The 20,614-nt window shown below is 29.9% G+C and overlaps 1 protein-coding gene across 1 annotated transcript; it reads left to right on the top strand.

The window, feature by feature from the left end:
• The first annotated feature begins 16,490 nt into the window (after positions 1-16,490).
• On the top strand, positions 16,491-20,614 carry LOC114174075 (receptor-like protein kinase 2). The gene is made up of 2 exons (XM_028058823.1): positions 16,491-19,696; positions 19,820-20,614. Exons 1-2 carry the CDS (start codon positions 16,807-16,809, stop codon positions 20,335-20,337), a joined length of 3,408 nt encoding a protein of 1,135 aa, XP_027914624.1. The 5' UTR covers positions 16,491-16,806; the 3' UTR covers positions 20,338-20,614.

The following is a 20,614-nucleotide window of genomic DNA, read 5'->3' as shown; positions in this document are numbered from 1 at the left end:
TACCTCATTTCGATGAACACCCGATACACATATTATACTGTATATATCTGCAGGCGGAAAAAAAAAATAACAGATAAAATACGGATAAAGAAAGATAGAATCCTACAAGTTAGGGCTTCTTCAGTGTCACGTGCACTAAGCACATGACAAAATCATTTGATTATATAATACTAACACACTATTATGTTTCCATCATCCTTTCACTACTATTATATACCCTTCAACATCGTTCATACATTAGTTTTAGAATTAATTTTTACCGTTGAATATTACATATATGTTTAAACTTTGGTTATGAATTGATATTAAAAGTTTCAATATTGATTATCTGGATAACTGATATTTAATTATGGAGAATAGATTGAATATAGTGTATCTTTTTATATAGATTAGAGTTATAACTTATATAAAGGTACATATTTATATGGGTTTACAATTTTAATTGGGTTAGAAAGTATGTATTTTTTTTTAATATATCGATTGTTTTCGTAAAATGCACAAATTAGTTTCAAATGGATAATGATATAATTTGAAATTTGAAAATAGTTATATTTTCACATTTGAAAAAATAAAAAAGTTTAAAATTCTCTCTCTCTCTCTCTCTCTCTCTCTCTCTCTCTATATATATATATATATATATATATATATATATATATATATATATATATTTATGTATTTCTATTTTTTAAGAACTTGTTCATTCACTTCTAATATTTTCAATATTGCATATGAAATCACTATTTTCCTCTTAATCTACCGTATAAATCGAATTGTAAAAATAATGTAATTTCTCACTTGCATGTAAGATCTTAAAAAATTATTAAAATTTTCTCACTTGATTCTAAGAACTTATATAAATGTCTACCATCATTATTAGTGACATCCAATACATTATATATAATAGCTACATGCATAATTATTAGATTGGGTATATTATTAGTTGTTTAAACTTAAGATTAGATTACCTATAAAAATTACTTGCATTTATCATATAATCTAGTGTGACTTATGTGTTTTAAATCCAATTATTATAAATTTTGAAAAGATCGATGACCTGTAAAAAGCGGAAAATGTTAGTGTAATTGAAGATCAATAACTAGAAAATGTTAAGAAATGGTATGCAATGAACAAAAACAAACAAACAATATTGCTTTTAGGATAAATAACCAAAATTGTAAGTCATGCTTGATTAAAATAATAATTTAATGCAATAATATAAACACCGATTTGTTACGATTGAATTGTTAAAATAAGTATATAGATAAACATATTTTCTTTTCTAATTTTTGCATGGACCAAATCCTCTTTATCGAGAAAAACACGTCAATCACATAGAGATCTCAAAATAGGTTCTAACCTATCCTGACTCACTACGCGTTTGAGTCGGACTAGATTGAGAAAATTTTGGTTTTTTTTTTTTAAAAGTGAGTTGAATTGAACCCGACTCACTTAATCCATGAGTTAAATGGGTTCAAGCTGGATTGAAGGTGGGTTGACCCACTTAACCCACCAACATTTTATATATATATATATATATATATTTGTTATAATTATTTACTACTTCTAATTATATATGTTAGAATGTTGCTCAATAATTTTTTAATAGTTTGAATGTTTAATTAATTTGTTTGTCAAGTTATATACATTGATACTTTAATTTTTACCTATTATCTTTATAATAATATTTCGATAATTAGGTAAACACTTTGATTCAACTATTATAAAAAATAAATTAAGTCAATTCACTCTCATTGTAATGCAATAAATATATAAAATAAATTATAAAAAAAACATTCATAAGTGTGTCAATCCACTAACCTACCAATCCATTGTGGGTTGGGCCGAGTTACAAAATTTTTGACTCACCAAAAAGTAAGTCGGGTTGAGCTAGTCTTTTTCTAACTCAACCCGCGATGAGCCAACCCGTGTGAACTAGGTTGCTTCACTTTTATGTGTGAGCTAAATAGCAAAAAAAAAAAAACAAAGATAAATTAGTCAAACGATTTCATTCACAATAAAAAATATAAACAATCTTAGACCCAAGAGATTTTAATCTTAATATTTAACTCATTTTAAACAAACATCAATATTGATATCACTAAGTTTCAAAACAAATGTATCTTGTTATTTTCTATCTCATATTGGTACCACTTGCCTTCCTAGTTTTATATGTTGTACTACTTGTATATTGCATCATTTCCAATATGATTATCTTTTATGAGGTTTGATTTTATCTAAACCTAAAATTACATAGATTACCCAAAATTGTTTCTACTACATTTGGGAGAAAAAGCAACATAAATAGTAATAGTACATTGTAGAAACAAAGTACTCAATAAGGTACGATTTAGTTCCACTTGCTTCTTAAAGAAATTTTAACATAATTAATTAAGCTTCTTGTAAATATTTATGAAACATTTAAGTATGAAAAATTTCATAACTAAAATAACTGGACTCTACATGATATTGGTATGCTTTTTCAAAAAGTTGAAAAAAGGTTTTACTCTTCTAGTGTGAAACATGTAGATTGGGGGAACTTGATTTGGTTGGATTGTTACTAGCTAAAATTTTGGTTCTTTTAAAATTGTTGTATGGTCGTTTACCTATTGATTTGGAGGTTAAAAAAAGGAGTGGTATTATGCTTTATGTGTTCTTTGTGTGGTAATAATGTTGAATTTTTCTTTCATTTGTTCTTTTATGATTTTCTTACTATATAATTGTGTGAATGGTTGAATGAAGTTTTTCAAGATTTGCAGATTTCTGCTTTGGATTTGGTTGTTTAGTTTATGAAGTCTCCTTGTAATCTTTTTCTTAAAGTGATTAAGGTGGTTGTCATTACTATAGTTATTTGCATGATTTAGAGGATGAGAAATCATAATAGATTTCAGGATCCAATTGTGTTTCCTTTTGTTATTTTTCAAATTAAGGAATTAGTGCATATGGATAAGAATAAATTTAAGAAGCATATGAGTAATATTGTCTCTGAGTTTTTGGTTGAATTTTTCAATATTTAAAATAGGGAGAGTACGGTGGTTTCATGTATAAATGTAATATAGCAAGTTCCAACTGCTAATTAGCTTAATGTGAATGTTGATGGTGCAACTAGGGGTTGTCCTAGTTTGGCTTCATGTGCTACTATTTTTAGAGGAAGTCGAGGTGAATATGTGGGTAGTTTTTCAGCTTTTTTAGGGGTACAAACTTCTATTTCTGTTGAGTTTATATGGGTCATTTATGTTTTGAAGCATGCTTAGAGGGAGGGCTTTAAGAGGCTTTGTTTGGAACGTGATTCTTCTTTAGTCTATCATGGTTTTTTTCCTTGGGGTCTTAGACGGAGATGGCGTTGGTGCTTACACTTTTATACATATATGTAATTCAAAGTTTCTCATGCTTTTCGAAAAAGAAATCATTTTGCAAATAACTCAGCTGATTTAGCTTTCATTCATAAAAAATAATATAAGTGATTTAATGTTTTACCTCCATGTATTTATTTATATTTTTTTTTCATAATAGGTATATTTTTCCTATGTTTCGTGAAGTATAATTTCTATCAAGGTTTGGTGTGGTCTCCTCATGCTTTGTATTATTTTCTTTCATTTTTTCTTTTCAATAAATTTTCGTATGATAAGAAATGATTGATGAGCTTTGGGATGTCATCATAGCTAAGATATAAAAGTTATAATAATATCTAATATGACCTTATTTGGGAAATAATTAGACATAGTTAGGTCACTTTCATAAGAGAATCATTAAGTTAGTAAGACTAACTTCGAAAGACAAGGCCAAGAATAAGAGAGTAAGGACCACATCTCAAGCATGGTAATGGAAGTCCATCTAGATAAAATTAGATTCACTTCTTATTGTCAATTCTTTCTATGATAATAATTTGTGCCTTGAAAACTTAATAGGTGGAATAATAATATGAACTTAATTATAAATGGATATTGTAACACCCAAAATAGGTATCACATTATCCTTGTAATGCATCCATATACTAAAGCACTATTCGGTAACTCATCTAGCTGGGCAAAATTAGCTGTATTGTCAAACATATTGCATTTAGATATCACAAGCATTGAAATTTCATCATACACATGCAAACCAACTTTTTCATTTCCTCGAAATCACAAAACATTTTACAAAATATTAAATTTATGAATATACATTAAGCTTTTTTAGAGGAATGAAAAACCAAAATACATGTGAATATAAAATTCCTATAGTATGGCCTTCTACATAAACTATTGTGGAGTGTCTTCCAAACCTATTGTATCGTGTGCTCGTATGTACTAACACAAGTGCTTATTTTACTCGTACTTCACATGCATTTTAGCACTTATCTTATTCCTTTTATTACATAATTTATATTTTACACTCTGATATTTAAAGAATTCAGCAAAAGCATGAGTATATGAACATGCGTGGTAAAATTAATGAATTTATGCCGAAATAGAATAAACAGAGCATAAAAGCTTTAACCCCATAATCACAACTTGAGCACTCAAAGGTAGTTTCAAGAAGATTTAAATAAAGCTTTCACAACTTAAGTAGAGAAGATGGTGCCTAAGCCACACAAAGAAAATTTCATTGTGAAACAACCTCAACCACTAAGTTTTGAAGCTCAACCATGGAGGAAACCCACCATTGAAGAAAACTTTGTGATTGAACAACAAGAACAAAGTTTAAGCTATGAAGAAACCCTTTATACAAGGAAAGCTCACAAGATTGTCCACCATGATTGGAGTTGCAACCAACCCCCAATTTTCTATAAATTAAGGGGCAAACCCCCTGTTTTGATATCTAGAATTCCATTAGAGAAATCTATACTCTCTCTCCTCACTTGTAATATTTTCTTAGGATTTAAAGAAGACATAAGGAATGGACAACAACTCCTAAGATTGAATGTTAGAATCATCATGAGTTGTTGAACTTCCAAGTGTTGGGATTAGATGTAACTCCCTGAACTTATACCTGGTATTTTTTATTATTTTATTCAAGTGTTCTTTTATATGTTAGTGATTCAAATCGTTTTTCATGTGTGATGAACTGATTAATCATTCATTGCATATGTAACTTGAGTTAGGCGAAAGTTAATTCATCTTATAGATCCAATTGAATCATCTAAGGCTCTTAGGTTGCAAACATGATCCTATATGACTTAGTTGGTGCAAAGAGTCTTAATCATTAATACGAAGAGTTCATTCATCAAAAGTAGAGAAATTACACTGAGTTTTAATGTCTTTAGGTCCTAGTGTTGCAGACATAGTCCTAGGATTACATTAGTGTACTTCCAAGAACAATGAAAGAACTTTGTTAATCCAATGAAATCCAATCCAAACACATTTTATACCACTAACATATTTGGTGTTAGGTGAGATTTCAGGATCATTATCACTTTACAATACAAAATGTTTAAAATTACAAATCCAAATAGTATCACAAATTTTGTTAAAAATTGATCAAATCATTGTGGATATGACACTTGGTATTACAATTGAACCAATGCATTTGCTCCCAAATCGGGACATCATCAATCATCGTAGAAAAAAAATACCAAAACACACCAACAAAAAAGCAAAGGGTAAGATAAGTTAAAAAAAATACATGTGTATATATAAACATCATAAGTAAGATCACATGACAACTAGCAAGCACACATATCAACATGCATACATGCCATCAACCATAACATTCATAGACTCCACACATCAATGACTCACTTTTGGGAGATTAAGAGCAAATGGTTTAAGCACTAAGGATCATGCACATCATGGGCAACACACAACAGATTCTCAGGGCAACATCCTCACCCCTCATCTTGTTAAGAAATAATAACTCTTAGGGTAACATCCTTACCCTCGACTTCATGGAGTCAACAATTGGGAGCATCCACCCTACCTAAGACTTGTGACCATACAAGACTCAATCCTTTTTCATAGCACAATTTTTTATCATAAGAACTTCCTTCAATCTCACCACATAGCTATCTTTTTGTACTTGATATAAGGTAACTACTAGAGTTAGGATAATCTCCTATTCAATTTTCTCTTTCCATATATGTGCACATAGTCACTCCCTCCCTAGAACACTATCTTATGCCATCTCACACATAATGCAACAATCATGCATTCACACCAGTAGATTCTAACCTCATGTATAGGCTCTGCCCAACCTCTCAAACATACAAACGATACATATATGTGTATAACAATGAACCATCACCTTAGGTTCCCTTAGGCTTCCTACCCAAGCATTTTAGTAGTTTTTTGCGTAACCAGGGAACTACCTAGCCCACAAATCTACACATATACATGTACCTCTATATCTATGGTAAATTTTGGACTCCAACCATGACTCAACTCAGTCCCACACTTTCCACTCCCTCTGACTTCATATTCAAAGCAGAGTGTTAAGAAGAAATGGATTTCATCCTCTTCTCATACCAAGTTTAAAATTATCTTAAACATGGTGTTGTCTTGCATATACCACTCCTCATGTTGTGACTCTTTCAACCCCTAAGTCTTTGAATGATTTTGAAAACACTTTGTTTTTAAAATGGATAATATTCACAAAGTAATGTACACCATCAGAAAACATCCCCACAGAAACAATAATTTGATATGTACATCTATAAGTAAATGCCTTATCATATGATTTTTTTCCTAGCACAATTGATCATTTTGTGAGTACTTTGTCTAGCAAACACCTCACTTGACCATCACTCATCTAGTGAGCATCCGTCTTCTCAATCACAATAAATCATAAGTGTGTCTAGTTTGGCATTATTCACTATTCCATATCTTTGCCAAATAATTTCAAATTCACACTCTTCTACTACAACTTTGAACTCGTCTACCTCCATTCCAAAGTTCTCAACTACACCAACCTTTACGACTATTATAATTAACAACCTTCCTACCTCGTATTTCCTTCAAAACCCTTACCACAATAGGTTTTGACTAACACCACCCAGAGTCCACCATTGTCACCCCAGGTCAACAACACACATCATTCACTCATGATATTAAATCATACAACCATCATGCATTATCACTCATGAATAAAACAAACATAACTACAACCATATCCCATGTATCAGAATGTGTTTCATTTCATCACCAAACACGGACAACATTTTATCACAAACAAGGAAGAACATAGTTACCTTTTGTTACCTATCTAAACCACTTTACTTGTGCATGACAACAAAACCTTTACAAGAATAACCCATCATAACTCACTTTACCTAGAGAAAGACCTCAGATAAGGAATCTGACCACAACCATAAAAACTCAACATGTAGAGACTTTGTTCTAACCTCAAGAACAACACAAACAAGCATCACCAAAAACCAGCCAAACAAAGAAATATTAGAATTGACTTACCTCAAATCAACTTCTTACTAACTCTGAAGGAAACTTTTCTCACCACGAACACAAAATCGTTCTCTGATCATGAATCAAATGAGCAGGTTACCATAAACTTTAATAAGAAACAATAGGAGAAAACGAAAAGAATAGAGTTCTACATAGAACTATAATTTGCTTAAAAATGTAACTCATTTATGCATAGTTTTCTCCAACCAAGATTGTAATTACATGTATTAAGCTCCTTAATCCTCTCACAAACACTTGTCCACTTTTTTCTGGCTCACCACTCCACTACCACACACACACACACACACACACTAGTGAAACACTTTCATAACAAGTCAAACATGCAATTGAACTACTCAGTGCATAACACCATGTCTCCCATACAAAGCCCCTACTCATTTAAATAGTGTAAATGCACATATCATCTGCTTTGTGTATTTTACATACACAGTATATGCCTTGTGCATCGATAACGAGAAGTGAAGAAGAAGAATTGTTCATGCGTAGGGAAGTGAAAAGGTGAAACTTTTTTAACCCTAGCGAGCAATTTAACAACGATTAAATCACTAAACTGTCATCATATCGCTGCAATAAACCACTTGAAGGCAGTTACACACAAAATCGTCGTCATTTTTTTTATGTTCAACGACGGGTACACTAGGAACCTTCGTCAATTCGCCATTTTCAAAATATAACGATGGTTAAATTGGGAACCGTCATTATACAATTCACTTTAATTGTAGTACTGCCACCACACTCTCTTTTGCTACACCATCTGGATAGTCGTCGTTAATTTGTGTTGTTGTATTGGTTTTTTTTTGTGGTGTCTCATCTTAACCCTCTACCAACTCAACTCATCTATTTACTCTCAACTATTTTCATAGTTCTTCAAGATATTGATGTTATCTTTCTCGTTTTAGGCTTTTACTAGTTAATTTTGATTTGATTCCAGGGTTTTTTTTTATATTTTATGTTGTTTTCTTTATTACAAGATTTACAGAATTATTTTGTAAAGTTAACTTTGTTAGGGTTGCGATGTGTATAATAATGAGAAAAAAAATATTAAAAAACTAACAATTCTAATAGATCTTCAATAAACTCCATGTGTCTTATGTGTTATAGACATAATAAAAATGTAAGAGATGTTTCATATTTTTAATATTTTTTTTAAAGGATAGTTCTTTTTCGATGCATTGCAAAACTTGTTTAGTTTTATAAGAAAAAAGAGAAAACAAAATAAACAAGTAAATAATAATCTTTTTAAGAAATAGTCTATATAGTGAGTAGGGTAAAGAGATTTCACATCATTCCATTTCAATTGTTATATACATTAAATTTGTTAATCTTATAATTCAATTAAATTTAAAAAAAAAAAGTTAATAACTCAAACAGGGGCACAAAAGAGTTGAATTTTGGTAAACTCATTATCTAAATCAATGAAAAAAATTAAATTGGACCAGATTTCTAAATTTATTTAATAAATTCAATCTAATTTATCATAACAACTTTTGATTTTTTTTTTGTAAATATAATATTCATGTAAATAGAATAATAGTTATATTGTTAATATTATTGTTATTTAATCTTTTTAGTTGAGTCTCGAGTTCAATTGTCACACAATTCATACAAAAATTAGTTGAGTAAAATTCGACTCAATCATAAAATGAAAAACATAAATAACTTAATTAAATGTGAATTAAATCAAATTGAATTATGAGTCGATGCAGACCCTAAATTGAAGAAGAAAATATTGTAAATATCTGATTTAAATAATGTTCTAAAAATATAATCCAAACCACATGGTGGATATTGACTTTGCTAATGAGTGTTTGACAGAATATGCTGACTTTTATTTCCTTCATCCACTTTATATGAGTTTTCAATATTATATACAATTTGAATATGTTTGACCCACTTAGGGCGCTGCCTATTATTTATATTCAACATAAAGATTCCAGGATTTTTCCTACTTCTTTAAACGCTAACATAAGCTGCACTTTTTTCAATCCAAAATTTGCGTTTGTACAAGGCTTTTGAAATTTAATCTTATTTTTAATCTCAAATTTTTTGGATTAGCTTAGACTTTTATAATACCTTTGTAATTTTATAGTCTAAGATTAATCAATTTTTAAAAACAACCTAAATTCAATTTATGGTGTATATTTATTGAGTACGCTACAAAACAAAAATCAAATTATACATTAAGAATATTGCGATATGAACATTTAAAGTTCTACACAGTCAAATCACAACCAATAAAATAAAAATCAAATTAGAAAATAAACTAGGAAAATTAAAACGATATATAAATTGTAAAAAATTAAATTGCATAAAAGAAGATGTATTAAATTGTAATGCATAAGTAAATCAAAGTTTTATAAAGAATGTGGATTTACATAGTATCCGTACCCGTGGATATTCGTACCTGTTATACTCTAATTTAAATCTAAAAAAAAATAAAAATAAAAACATGATTAAAACATTAATTTTGAATGAGTTATTTTTTATCAATATTTTTTTTAAAATAATCTCCATTTCTTTGTAAATTGTCATTCAATACTATTTAAATGGATTATTTGCACTTTGTTTGAAATTTATGAATGTTATGCATTGTATTTTTATTTGAATTTATGGTTAAAATATGTTTTTAAATATTAAAATTTTCTTCTGTAAATACCTACGGATATCCGTAGATATTAAAAATATATGTGAGTACCCGTATAACGGATAAACGTACGGAAATGGGTACGGGTACCGAACATATTTATCCAGTGGGTAGGGTACAGGAGAACTAAATACATGTACCCTACCTGCCATGTTGATATCCCTAATTATGATAATCAACTAATACTACAAAATCTAAAATATGACTTAAAGATGTGGTTATACAAATATTCCTATATAGTGTACATAGTTACAAAAGTCATTCAAATATTATGTAAGTTAAAAAGGCCACCTAATTAGAGATCAATTTAGAGACCAAATCTTTTAGTAGTCAAAACCTTGGTAGCTAATGTTAGTGAGTAATTTAAATATCAATTCATAATAGAAACTATTTTAATTACCAATTTAGAAACCAATTATAATTTTTTATTCTTAATATAAACTATTTTAGTTACCAATAATTTTTAATTTATAAATTGGTATTTAAATTGGTCACTAAAGTGAATAATTATTTCTAATCAATAAAACTTGTCATTATTTAGGAATTTTCTTGTAATAGTGATATTAGTTTATCAAAACTTAACATTATTTGTTGTGATCAAAATGTATAAATTGTCTTATTAAGGTCACGCTAGATGGTTAAAATTAGTAGAGCATTAAGATTAGACTATTTGTGTCTAACATATCATCCAAGACTAATATGAAACACTTTAAGGGAAGGGTCAGGACCTCATCCAAACTTGCAAGACAAACAAGTAAGGAAAAAAAATGAAAAAGAAGTTTGTGACAAACTTGTAGATGAAAATCCACATTAGTGAAAAATTTTAGATCTTGATTTTTAAATTCCAAAATGAAACACTTAAAAGAAAAAATGTTCTAGCTTTTTTAGTTGGTGTTTCATTTAAGCATCTAAGACTCTTATTTGTAAATATGTAAGTTCTCTTTTTGAAGCACCCTTTCTTAGTCTTATCATAAATTAACAGAGTTTAAGTGTGATTCCTCTTCTATGATTAATATTTGGTGTGAGAGTTTACTTAAGTAGGGTAATTCATCATTATTCTTTTTTTCTCTCACCAGTACAAGAAAGCTTTTCTACGTTGGTTAAAAAAGGTTTTCTATTCCGGTTCCAAAACCAATATAGATACAAGCGGTATAGAAAATTTAGTATAAAAAGTCTACAATATTTACAATTGTGTCACAGTGTCACTTATTATTCTAGGTGGATTATAATCGGCATAAAAAGTCGTCATAAAAAGTGATTTTTGTACTAATCTTCTCTTCTCCATCTTTTTATTTTCTTTCGTTACTAAAATGTCTTTCCATTTATGTCAATCTTGAATTTCTAAGTCATGCAAGAGTTTTATGGTCAATTTTGTGATTTATGTCATGAACAAGAGTAATTTATTTTTGGTTATAATCTTATATAGAGTTGCTTCCTTAAGTCACTACTTTATGTACCTTACATTTAATGAATTATAAATAAAATGATACTATTATTTCATATCATAACTGATTTTTAGCAAATTTTCAAATAATAAATCGTGTCATCTTAATAAAAAAATTGATAACAAAGTTAGAAAACATTATAGAGAAATTAATGTTAAGTGGAAAGATGTGTATTCCAATTTTAGAAAATAATGGCGTAGAATTAAGAGTACATATTTTTTATTTATTTTGTTTATATAAAAAAGAAGTCAATGAAAAAAGTTGAAGAGCTAGAAAAGATTAAAAAGATATCAAGTCCATTGCAAGAAATGTACAACGACCATTTTCCTAAATCACATATTTATTATTTATTATATATATATATATATATATATATATATATATATATATATATATATATATATATATATATATATATATATATATATATATATATATATATATATATATATATATTTAATGAACAAGATTTACAATATAATTGAATTAATCAATTCACTTCATATATGTTTTAAAACAGCTATTAGTTTTTTCTTTTTAATGCAAAATCTGAAGAGTTTCAGCTTTTTACTTGTGTACTTGTTATATAATTTAATTATAACTAATGCATTAATATTTCCATTTGATTCAGGATTCAACGGACTGTGATTTAGGAAGACGAGCTAAAGAAACATCACTTTATTACTATTATTATTACTCACCAACTTGTACATTATTTTTTAATATGGTAATCATATGAACACGTATATATTATCTTCATGCACTTTCTACACAGAGAGAATCCAATGTTCGTGATTTTGTGTAGTTTCTTGAATATTTTGTTGCTATAGACGTTCCAAGAAAATTACGTGCATGTAGTTGTTATTATAATTTTTACATTATATGTGATAAATTTTAAGTTGATTCGATTCGTATAAAATAATTCACTATATGTATGAATTACTCAATACTATAATGTGAAGAAAATTATAACATCTATATATCGAGTGAAAGTAAACTATTTTGGTATGGTTTGAAGATGTTATCTATTATACTTTCCAACCTTTTTGCACGCAGTTATAATACCACTAAATTAGTATTTAATCATATAATATTTTTTAATTTTATTATTTATAGAAAAACTAAAGTCACAGCATCCTGCACTTCCAAAGATTATTGAAAGCATTTTCGTCCGGAAAACAAAATTGTCAATATAAAGTCATCTAGAAAATATTTTATTAAGAATTAATTTTAGTAATAAAAAATTATTAATCACTATAATAACCAATTTTAATATCAATTTATAAAATAAAAAAAATTATCAGTTACTAAAATAGTTATTATTATAAATAAAAAATTATAATTAATTTTTAAATTGGTTTTTAAAATTTAACTACCAAGGATTTAGGCACAAAAAAAGTGGTCACTAAATATTAGTTACCAAATTTTTTTGCTACCAAACAAATGGTTTTTAAATTTGTCTCTAATTAATTACTGATCAATTTAGCGATTAATTATAATTATTTATTTATAATAGTGACTTTTTTAGTAACCAATAATTTTTTATTTTGTAAATTTGTATTTAAATTGGTCACTTTAGTAATTAACAACTTTTAATCACTAAAATTGATTGTTGATGAAATATTTTCTTGTAGTACATACGATTAGGTTTCATAATTTGAAAAAAAAAATGTCTTACTATTTCACAATACCACTTCTCTTAACTTTTATTATATTAGAAAATATTTTATAGTTTTGCCATATATATATATATATATATATATATATAAATATATGTAAAATATATCAATTTACATCCTTTCATAATTAGGATGATTCACCAATACAAAATTCTTTTCATATCGATTGTTTAGAGCATATTACATCGATTTTATACTCAATCTAAAAATTATCAATATAATAAGTTAGATCAATTATAGAACAACCGATATAGTATGACATTGAAGGTAAAAAAAAATCATCCATTTATCTCTCTTACATAACATCTAAAAATTGGTCTCTTTTTATAATCGATTTAAGGAATTCTTATTTTTTTTTTAGATTAAGATATTAGATTGGCTTCTATAACCAATCTGATAGGTGGACATTAGATTGGTTTCTTCTATAACCGATCTGATAAAAGACTTTCTAATATTACCAATTATATTATATTTTATAGATTCATTCTGATATCTTATTGTAATATCTCATTTTATCATAACATAAGTCAAAAATGTAATTATATAATTAGGTTGATTTACATTTCCTAGAATTAGATTAATTTGATTAATAAAGTTTTTGAATTCGTTTTTATTTCCTAAATTGTGTAACACAAAATCTATCTGTACTAATCCTTTTATTAAATATGAGTTATGATTCATTTCACAAATTCTTGTTTGATATTTCATTCTGTCCCATCATAAAAAATAATTATTGCATTTTTTGTTATGACAAGTCATTGTTATTTTATTTATATCATGCTATGCCTCCTGTTATTTTAATGGATAAAGTTAAAAAAAAAAAAACATAAGAAAATCATAAAAGAAATCCTCACGCAATCAACAAACTATGATATATTTAAAAATATGTTTTCTATACAATGAAATCATTATCCATGTAATGAAAAGGAATACTTATTAATTATCTCAAACATTATAATTTTACTTTTTTTTAAATACTAATTTAGTTTCTATTTTTGTTAAATTAGTTCAATTCAGTTTCAATATTTTTTTTCAATTTAGTTCTATTTTTCATCGATTTTGTTCAATTTAATTTTTTTTTAATGCCGTTTAAATAATTAATGGACAGTGAATAGTGTATGTCAATGTTAGTTCATTATTTTTTTTAATTTTATTTATTTTATTTTTTAATTTTTCTTAATTTAAGAAAAAAGTATCACATCAAGTCAACATCACGCCACATGAGTGTAATAGTGTCATGTGTCAGTGTAGTGTCATGTGTTAACGTCTTATATTCAATTTGGTCCACATACTCGTTATTTTTGTTCAACTTAATTTCAGTGTTTTTTAAAATAAATCATTTTGTCCTTTCCTCCATAAATTGAAACCAAATTAAAGTTTTCTATAAATGTTATAGTGATATTTTTATTACAATTCACATTTTTATTAAATATTTTTCGTTTAGGGTTACAATTAGTTTAAAACTAGAACAAAAATTTTAAGAGTGAAAATTATCGCCATTGATTTAAAATTTCAAAACACTAAAAATCACATAAAGTATTAAATAAAAATTAAATTAAAATTAACACATTCTACGATATTAAAATAAATCATTGTAATTATTATGATTAAAAAACAAAGAAAAGAAAATGTGAAAATAGTTGTTTTTACAAAAATAAAAAAAAAAGATATATTTAAATTTGACAATATTATTTTATAATCGATTAATATAATGTTCTATAACATTATTATCTAATAGTTGAATATAGACACTAACATGTGACACTTAACTCACACTTGACATTTTTTCTTTCACATGACACGATGATGGTTTGACACATAACATATTTTTTTCTAAAATAAGAAAAATTATAAAGAAATTAAAATTTTTAATAAAAAATAAAAAAAATAATATAAAAAACACAAACTAACATGTAATATACATTGTTTACTATCCGTTAATAATTTTAAACAGCATTAGCAAAATAACTGAATTAAAAAATTAACAAAAATTAAACAAGATTGAAATAGAAATATTAAGACTGAATTTAACAAATTCAACAAAAATTGATGAAATTAGTATTTGAGCTTTAATTTTTTATTTCCTGTCAGATGTTTTCTTATGCTTATTAAATCAGATATTAATAAATGTGATTTTTCTTGGTCCACAAGTATGAAGAAACCACAACAAATAAACAAATAAAGTGAGATAAATGATTCACGAATAAGTGTGGAATTAATAACAACGTATCTTATAATGTTTACAAAACATTGCAATTGCGAACTGTAAAACAGTAACTGTTTCCACAATGGACTCTTGGAAGATGAGACACAGATGTTTTTGGATTAAATTTCTTAAAATTATCTTCTTTTAAATATATTTTTTTATTTTACTGAGAAATGAAATTATAAGTTGTAATTTTTCTTTTTGTAAATTTTTTCTACAAAGTATTATTATGAAAGAACGTTTAAATATATTAAAAGAATTTTTGAATGAAGTAAACACTAAAGTAAAAATTAATACAAAACCATTAAGATATTTTTATAACTGTTTTTTCGTAATAACATTAGAGCTTGTGGAAGATAAAATTATTTCCAACTGGTAGTAAGACCTATAATATTTACAAGCTTGCCCACGTTTTCTGAATACTTCTCAGTGAATTACCTCAGCAATATAATCAACCTAAGTTCGCTCAGTTTTCACTGGGATTTTGAATGGTATTAATATCATCTTTTAAGTTCATTCAATGATATTATTATAAACATTATGATAAAAAGTTTGACAAAGAATAATGTCTTTTCAATATATAACTAGGATTTAATTCACACTTTTACTGGTTTGGGTGTATAAAATATGTGTGAAAAGAACATTCAACAAGAGAGATAATTTCTTAAACAGTAAATTTTCTAGTTTTTTACTGTAGGCCAAAATAGCTTGAATACCCAGAAAGATATATAATTTAGAGAGATGATACATTGACAAAGTTTTTTTGACAAATAACTATTTTTGGTAAAAAAACCCTAAAATTTTATTATTTTATTATTTTAACTTCCATTAAAAAATAAAAAACTTACTTTATTTGGTAAGTTTGTCAACTTTGTCAATCAAATCTTTGTCAAAAAATTATTTTCCTATAATTTATTAAGAATTTGGGCAACTTTTGTTCTTTAAAACTTTTTCAGTAAAAACGAGAGAGAGGGTGTAAGAGAAGCAGTGGGTAAGAAAGTAGCATGAGTCAAGAAGTGAGCAATAAACAAAAGGCATAAATCAGATGTATGTGCAGTGCAGGTAAGGTCCAGAGGTATATAATAAGATGGCTATGTTCATTGCAAGAAACACCACCTGGCACAACCCCATTATTCTAATGCTTTTGCTTAGACACAAAGAAGCATCTTTAGTGTGGTGGGGTGGTGCTATTTCTGCAGCTGCTGCAGATTTTCTGATCTCTAGGCATTCAGTTTTATGTTATTTTATTCTCTTCTGTTCTGGCTTCTGTGAATTGCTCCTTTTAGCTTTGTTTTGGAAAGAGAAGAGCTATTCTGAGTTTGAGTTCAAAGCAAGAAAGCCACAGCATTCACATTGAGTGTGAAGAGTGCAAAACCCAATGACTCAAACCCAAGGAGAAGAAAAGTTTGGAATTTGAGGCAAATGTTTCATTGTTTCAATGCTCAGCTCGAGGCAATCCTTGTACATCTCTTCTTCTTCTTCTTCTTCTTCTTCTTCATTGTTTTGTATCATTCTCCTCCAACTTACTTTTCTCTATGGCATTGCCTTCTCTGCAAATCACGAAGCCTCAACTCTCTTCTCATGGCTCCATGCTTCTGCATCACCACCTCCTCCTTCTTTCTCCAACTGGAACATTCTTGATTCCAATCCATGCAACTGGACATTCATAACATGTTCCTCACTAGGCTTTGTCACTGAAATCAACATACAATCCATCCCTCTAGAGCTTCCTATACCTTCCAACCTCTCTTCATTTCACTCTCTTCAAAAGCTTGTCTTATCTGATTCCAATCTAACTGGAACCATCCCTTCAGACATTGGTGATTGCTCTTCCCTCACTGTCATTGACCTCAGCTCCAACAATCTTGTTGGTTCAATCCCTGCAACCATTGGAAAGCTCCAGAACCTTCAGAACTTGTCTTTGAACTCTAACCAGCTTACTGGAAGGATCCCTGTGGAGTTAAGCAACTGCATTGTGTTGAAAAATCTACTCCTTTTTGACAATCAGATAAGTGGGACTCTCCCACCTGAACTGGGGAAGTTGTCACAACTTGAGTCCCTAAGAGCAGGAGGAAACAAAGATATAGTTGGGAAGATTCCTGAAGAGCTTGGAGAATGCAGGAATTTGACCGTGTTGGGGCTGGCTGATACCAGAATATCTGGTTCTTTGCCTGCTTCTTTGGGTAAGCTCACAAAGCTTCAGACTTTGTCCATCTATACCACCATGCTGTCCGGTGAAATTCCACCGGAGTTAGGTAACTGTTCCGAGCTTGTTGATTTGTTCTTGTATGAAAATAGCTTATCAGGGTCTATCCCATATGAGCTTGGTAAGCTCAAGAAGCTGGAACAGTTGTTTTTCTGGCAGAATGGTCTTATGGGGGCTATCCCAGAAGAGATTGGTAACTGTACAAGCTTGAGAAAATTTGATTTCTCCTTAAATTCTTTATCTGGGACTATACCTGTATCTTTGGGGGGTCTCTTGAATCTAGAAGAGTTTATGATTAGTGATAACAATGTGTCTGGTTCAATCCCTTCCAGTCTTTCAAATGCTAAAAATCTTCAACAGTTGCAAGTTGACACAAACCAGCTCTCAGGCTTAATTCCACCAGAGCTTGGTCAGTTGTCAAACCTCATGGTGTTCTTAGCTTGGCAGAACCAGCTTGAGGGAAGCATTCCCTCCACTTTGGGGAACTGTAGTAATCTTCAATCACTGGATTTGTCACGCAATGCACTCACTGGTAGTATTCCTGTTGGTCTATTCCAGCTCCAAAACCTCACAAAACTGCTTCTGATTTCCAATGACATATCAGGTTTCATACCAAATGAAATAGGCAGTTGCAGCTCTCTTATAAGGTTGAGGCTTGGAAACAACAGGATCACTGGTAGCATTCCCAAGACAATAGGCAACCTGAAGAATTTGAACTTTTTAGACCTCTCTGGGAACCGCCTCTCTGGTCCAGTGCCTGACGAGATTGGAAGCTGCTCTGAACTGCAAATGATAGACTTCAGCAACAACAACTTAGAAGGTCCTCTGCCTAATTATTTGTCTTCACTATCAGCAGTTCAGGTTTTGGATGCATCTTCCAACAGGTTTTCAGGTCCTTTACCTGCAAGTTTAGGCCGTCTTGTTTCTCTGAGTAAGCTAATCCTAAGCAATAACTTGTTTTCTGGACCTATTCCTGCATCATTGAGCCTATGTTCAAATCTGCAACTGCTTGATCTTAGCAGCAACAACCTCAGTGGAAACATACCAGCTGAGCTTGGCCGGATTGAGACTCTAGAAATTGCTCTTAATCTTAGTTGCAATTCACTCCGTGGAATAATCCCAGCTCAGATATCTTCTCTGAACAAGCTTTCCATATTGGACCTCTCACACAACCAGTTGGAAGGAGATTTGAAACCTCTTGCTGAGTTAGACAACCTCGTTTCACTCAATGTTTCTTACAACAAATTTTCTGGCTGTCTTCCAGATAACAAGCTTTTCAGACAGTTGACATCGAAAGACTTCACTGCAAATCAAGGGCTCTCATGCTTTGTGAAGGATTCCAGCAAGACTGGTATGTCACTGAACGGAAATGAAGTAAGGAAATCGCAAAGGATTAAGCTAGCCATTGGATTGCTGATAGCCTTGACAGTGATAATGATTGTTATGGGGATAACTGCTGTCATCAAAGCAAGAAGAATCATTAGAGATGATGATTCAGAATTGGGTGACTCGTGGCCATGGCAGTTCATACCATTTCAGAAGCTAAACTTTTCAGTGGAACAAATACTGAGATGCTTAGTTGATAGAAATATTATTGGAAAGGGGTGTTCTGGTGTTGTATATAGAGCTGAAATGGACAATGGTGAAGTCATTGCTGTGAAGAAATTGTGGCCAACAACTATTGACGCAGAAGAGGCATTTAAGGAAGAAAAAAGTGGAGTTCGTGATTCATTCTCAGCTGAGGTGAAGACCCTTGGCTCAATCCGTCATAAGAACATTGTCAGATTCTTGGGGTGCTGCTGGAACAGACAAACAAGATTGCTTATTTTCGATTACATGCCGAATGGAAGTTTGAGTAGTCTACTTCATGAGAGGAGTGGAAATTCTCTGGAATGGGAACTTAGGTACAGAATCTTGTTAGGTGCTGCAGAAGGCCTTGCATATCTACATCATGACTGTGTTCCTCCTATAGTCCACAGAGATATTAAAGCCAATAATATCCTCATTGGCCTTGAATTTGAACCTTACATTGCTGACTTTGGCTTGGCTAAACTTGTTGATGATGGTGATTTTGGTCGTTCTTCCAATACAGTTGCTGGTTCCTACGGATATATTGCTCCAGGTTAGTGACTCTTCCACACCAACTTGATTACTTTCTTCCTTTGGATTCTTACTTGTTGTTTACTTGCAAAAGTAGCTTCTATTTTTCTGCATAATGAACTCCCTGAGTTTGAAACTGTTTCAGAATATGGCTATATGATGAAGATCACAGAGAAGAGTGATGTTTATAGCTATGGAGTAGTTTTGTTAGAAGTCTTGACAGGTAAGCAACCAATTGATCCAACAATCCCAGATGGTGTACATGTTGTTGATTGGGTGAGACAGAAAAAGGGTCTTGAAGTGCTTGATCCTAGCTTACTCTCTAGACCAGAATCAGAAATAGAGGAAATGATGCAGGCATTGGGAATAGCATTATTGTGTGTGAACTCATCTCCTGATGAAAGGCCAACAATGAGAGATATTGCTGCTATGCTGAAGGAGATAAAGCATGAAAGGGAGGAGTACGCAAAATTTGATGTGCTTCTAAAAGGGTCTCCTGCAAATGGTGCATATGGGAATAAAAACTCTGGTGGAGTTTTGCCAACAGCTTCTTCATCAGTACCAGTCATGCAAAGTTTGAAAACAAAAAGCAATAACTCAAGCTTCTCTGTGTCTTCTCTGCTGCATTCATCTTCAAGTGTCATCAAGATGGGTTCCAAATGATGAATCTAAGGAGAGCATAAGCATGCTGTTCTGATCACTTTCTTTGTCAATGATCCTTGTGTTATTGTTGTTCTTTATATGCTTGTAAATTATGTTATAGCTGAATTAAAATCAACAAATAGATCCAGAAACTGCATGTGTGGCTTCTGGAGTATCATTGAAGTGTATCCAAAGCAAAATAGCTTGTACTTACTGATATCCATTTTCGAATTCAGATCATGTCAGCACAACAATAAAATCCAGCCACTGTTAGAGCTGATGAATTTCGTGTTTCCAA

The sequence above is a fragment of the Vigna unguiculata genome, chromosome 2 (assembly GCF_004118075.2).
Source record: "Vigna unguiculata cultivar IT97K-499-35 chromosome 2, ASM411807v1, whole genome shotgun sequence".
Classification (NCBI taxonomy): domain Eukaryota; kingdom Viridiplantae; phylum Streptophyta; class Magnoliopsida; order Fabales; family Fabaceae; genus Vigna; species Vigna unguiculata.
Note: the sequence above shows the minus strand (reverse complement) of the source record. Positions and strands in the feature narration are given on the sequence as shown.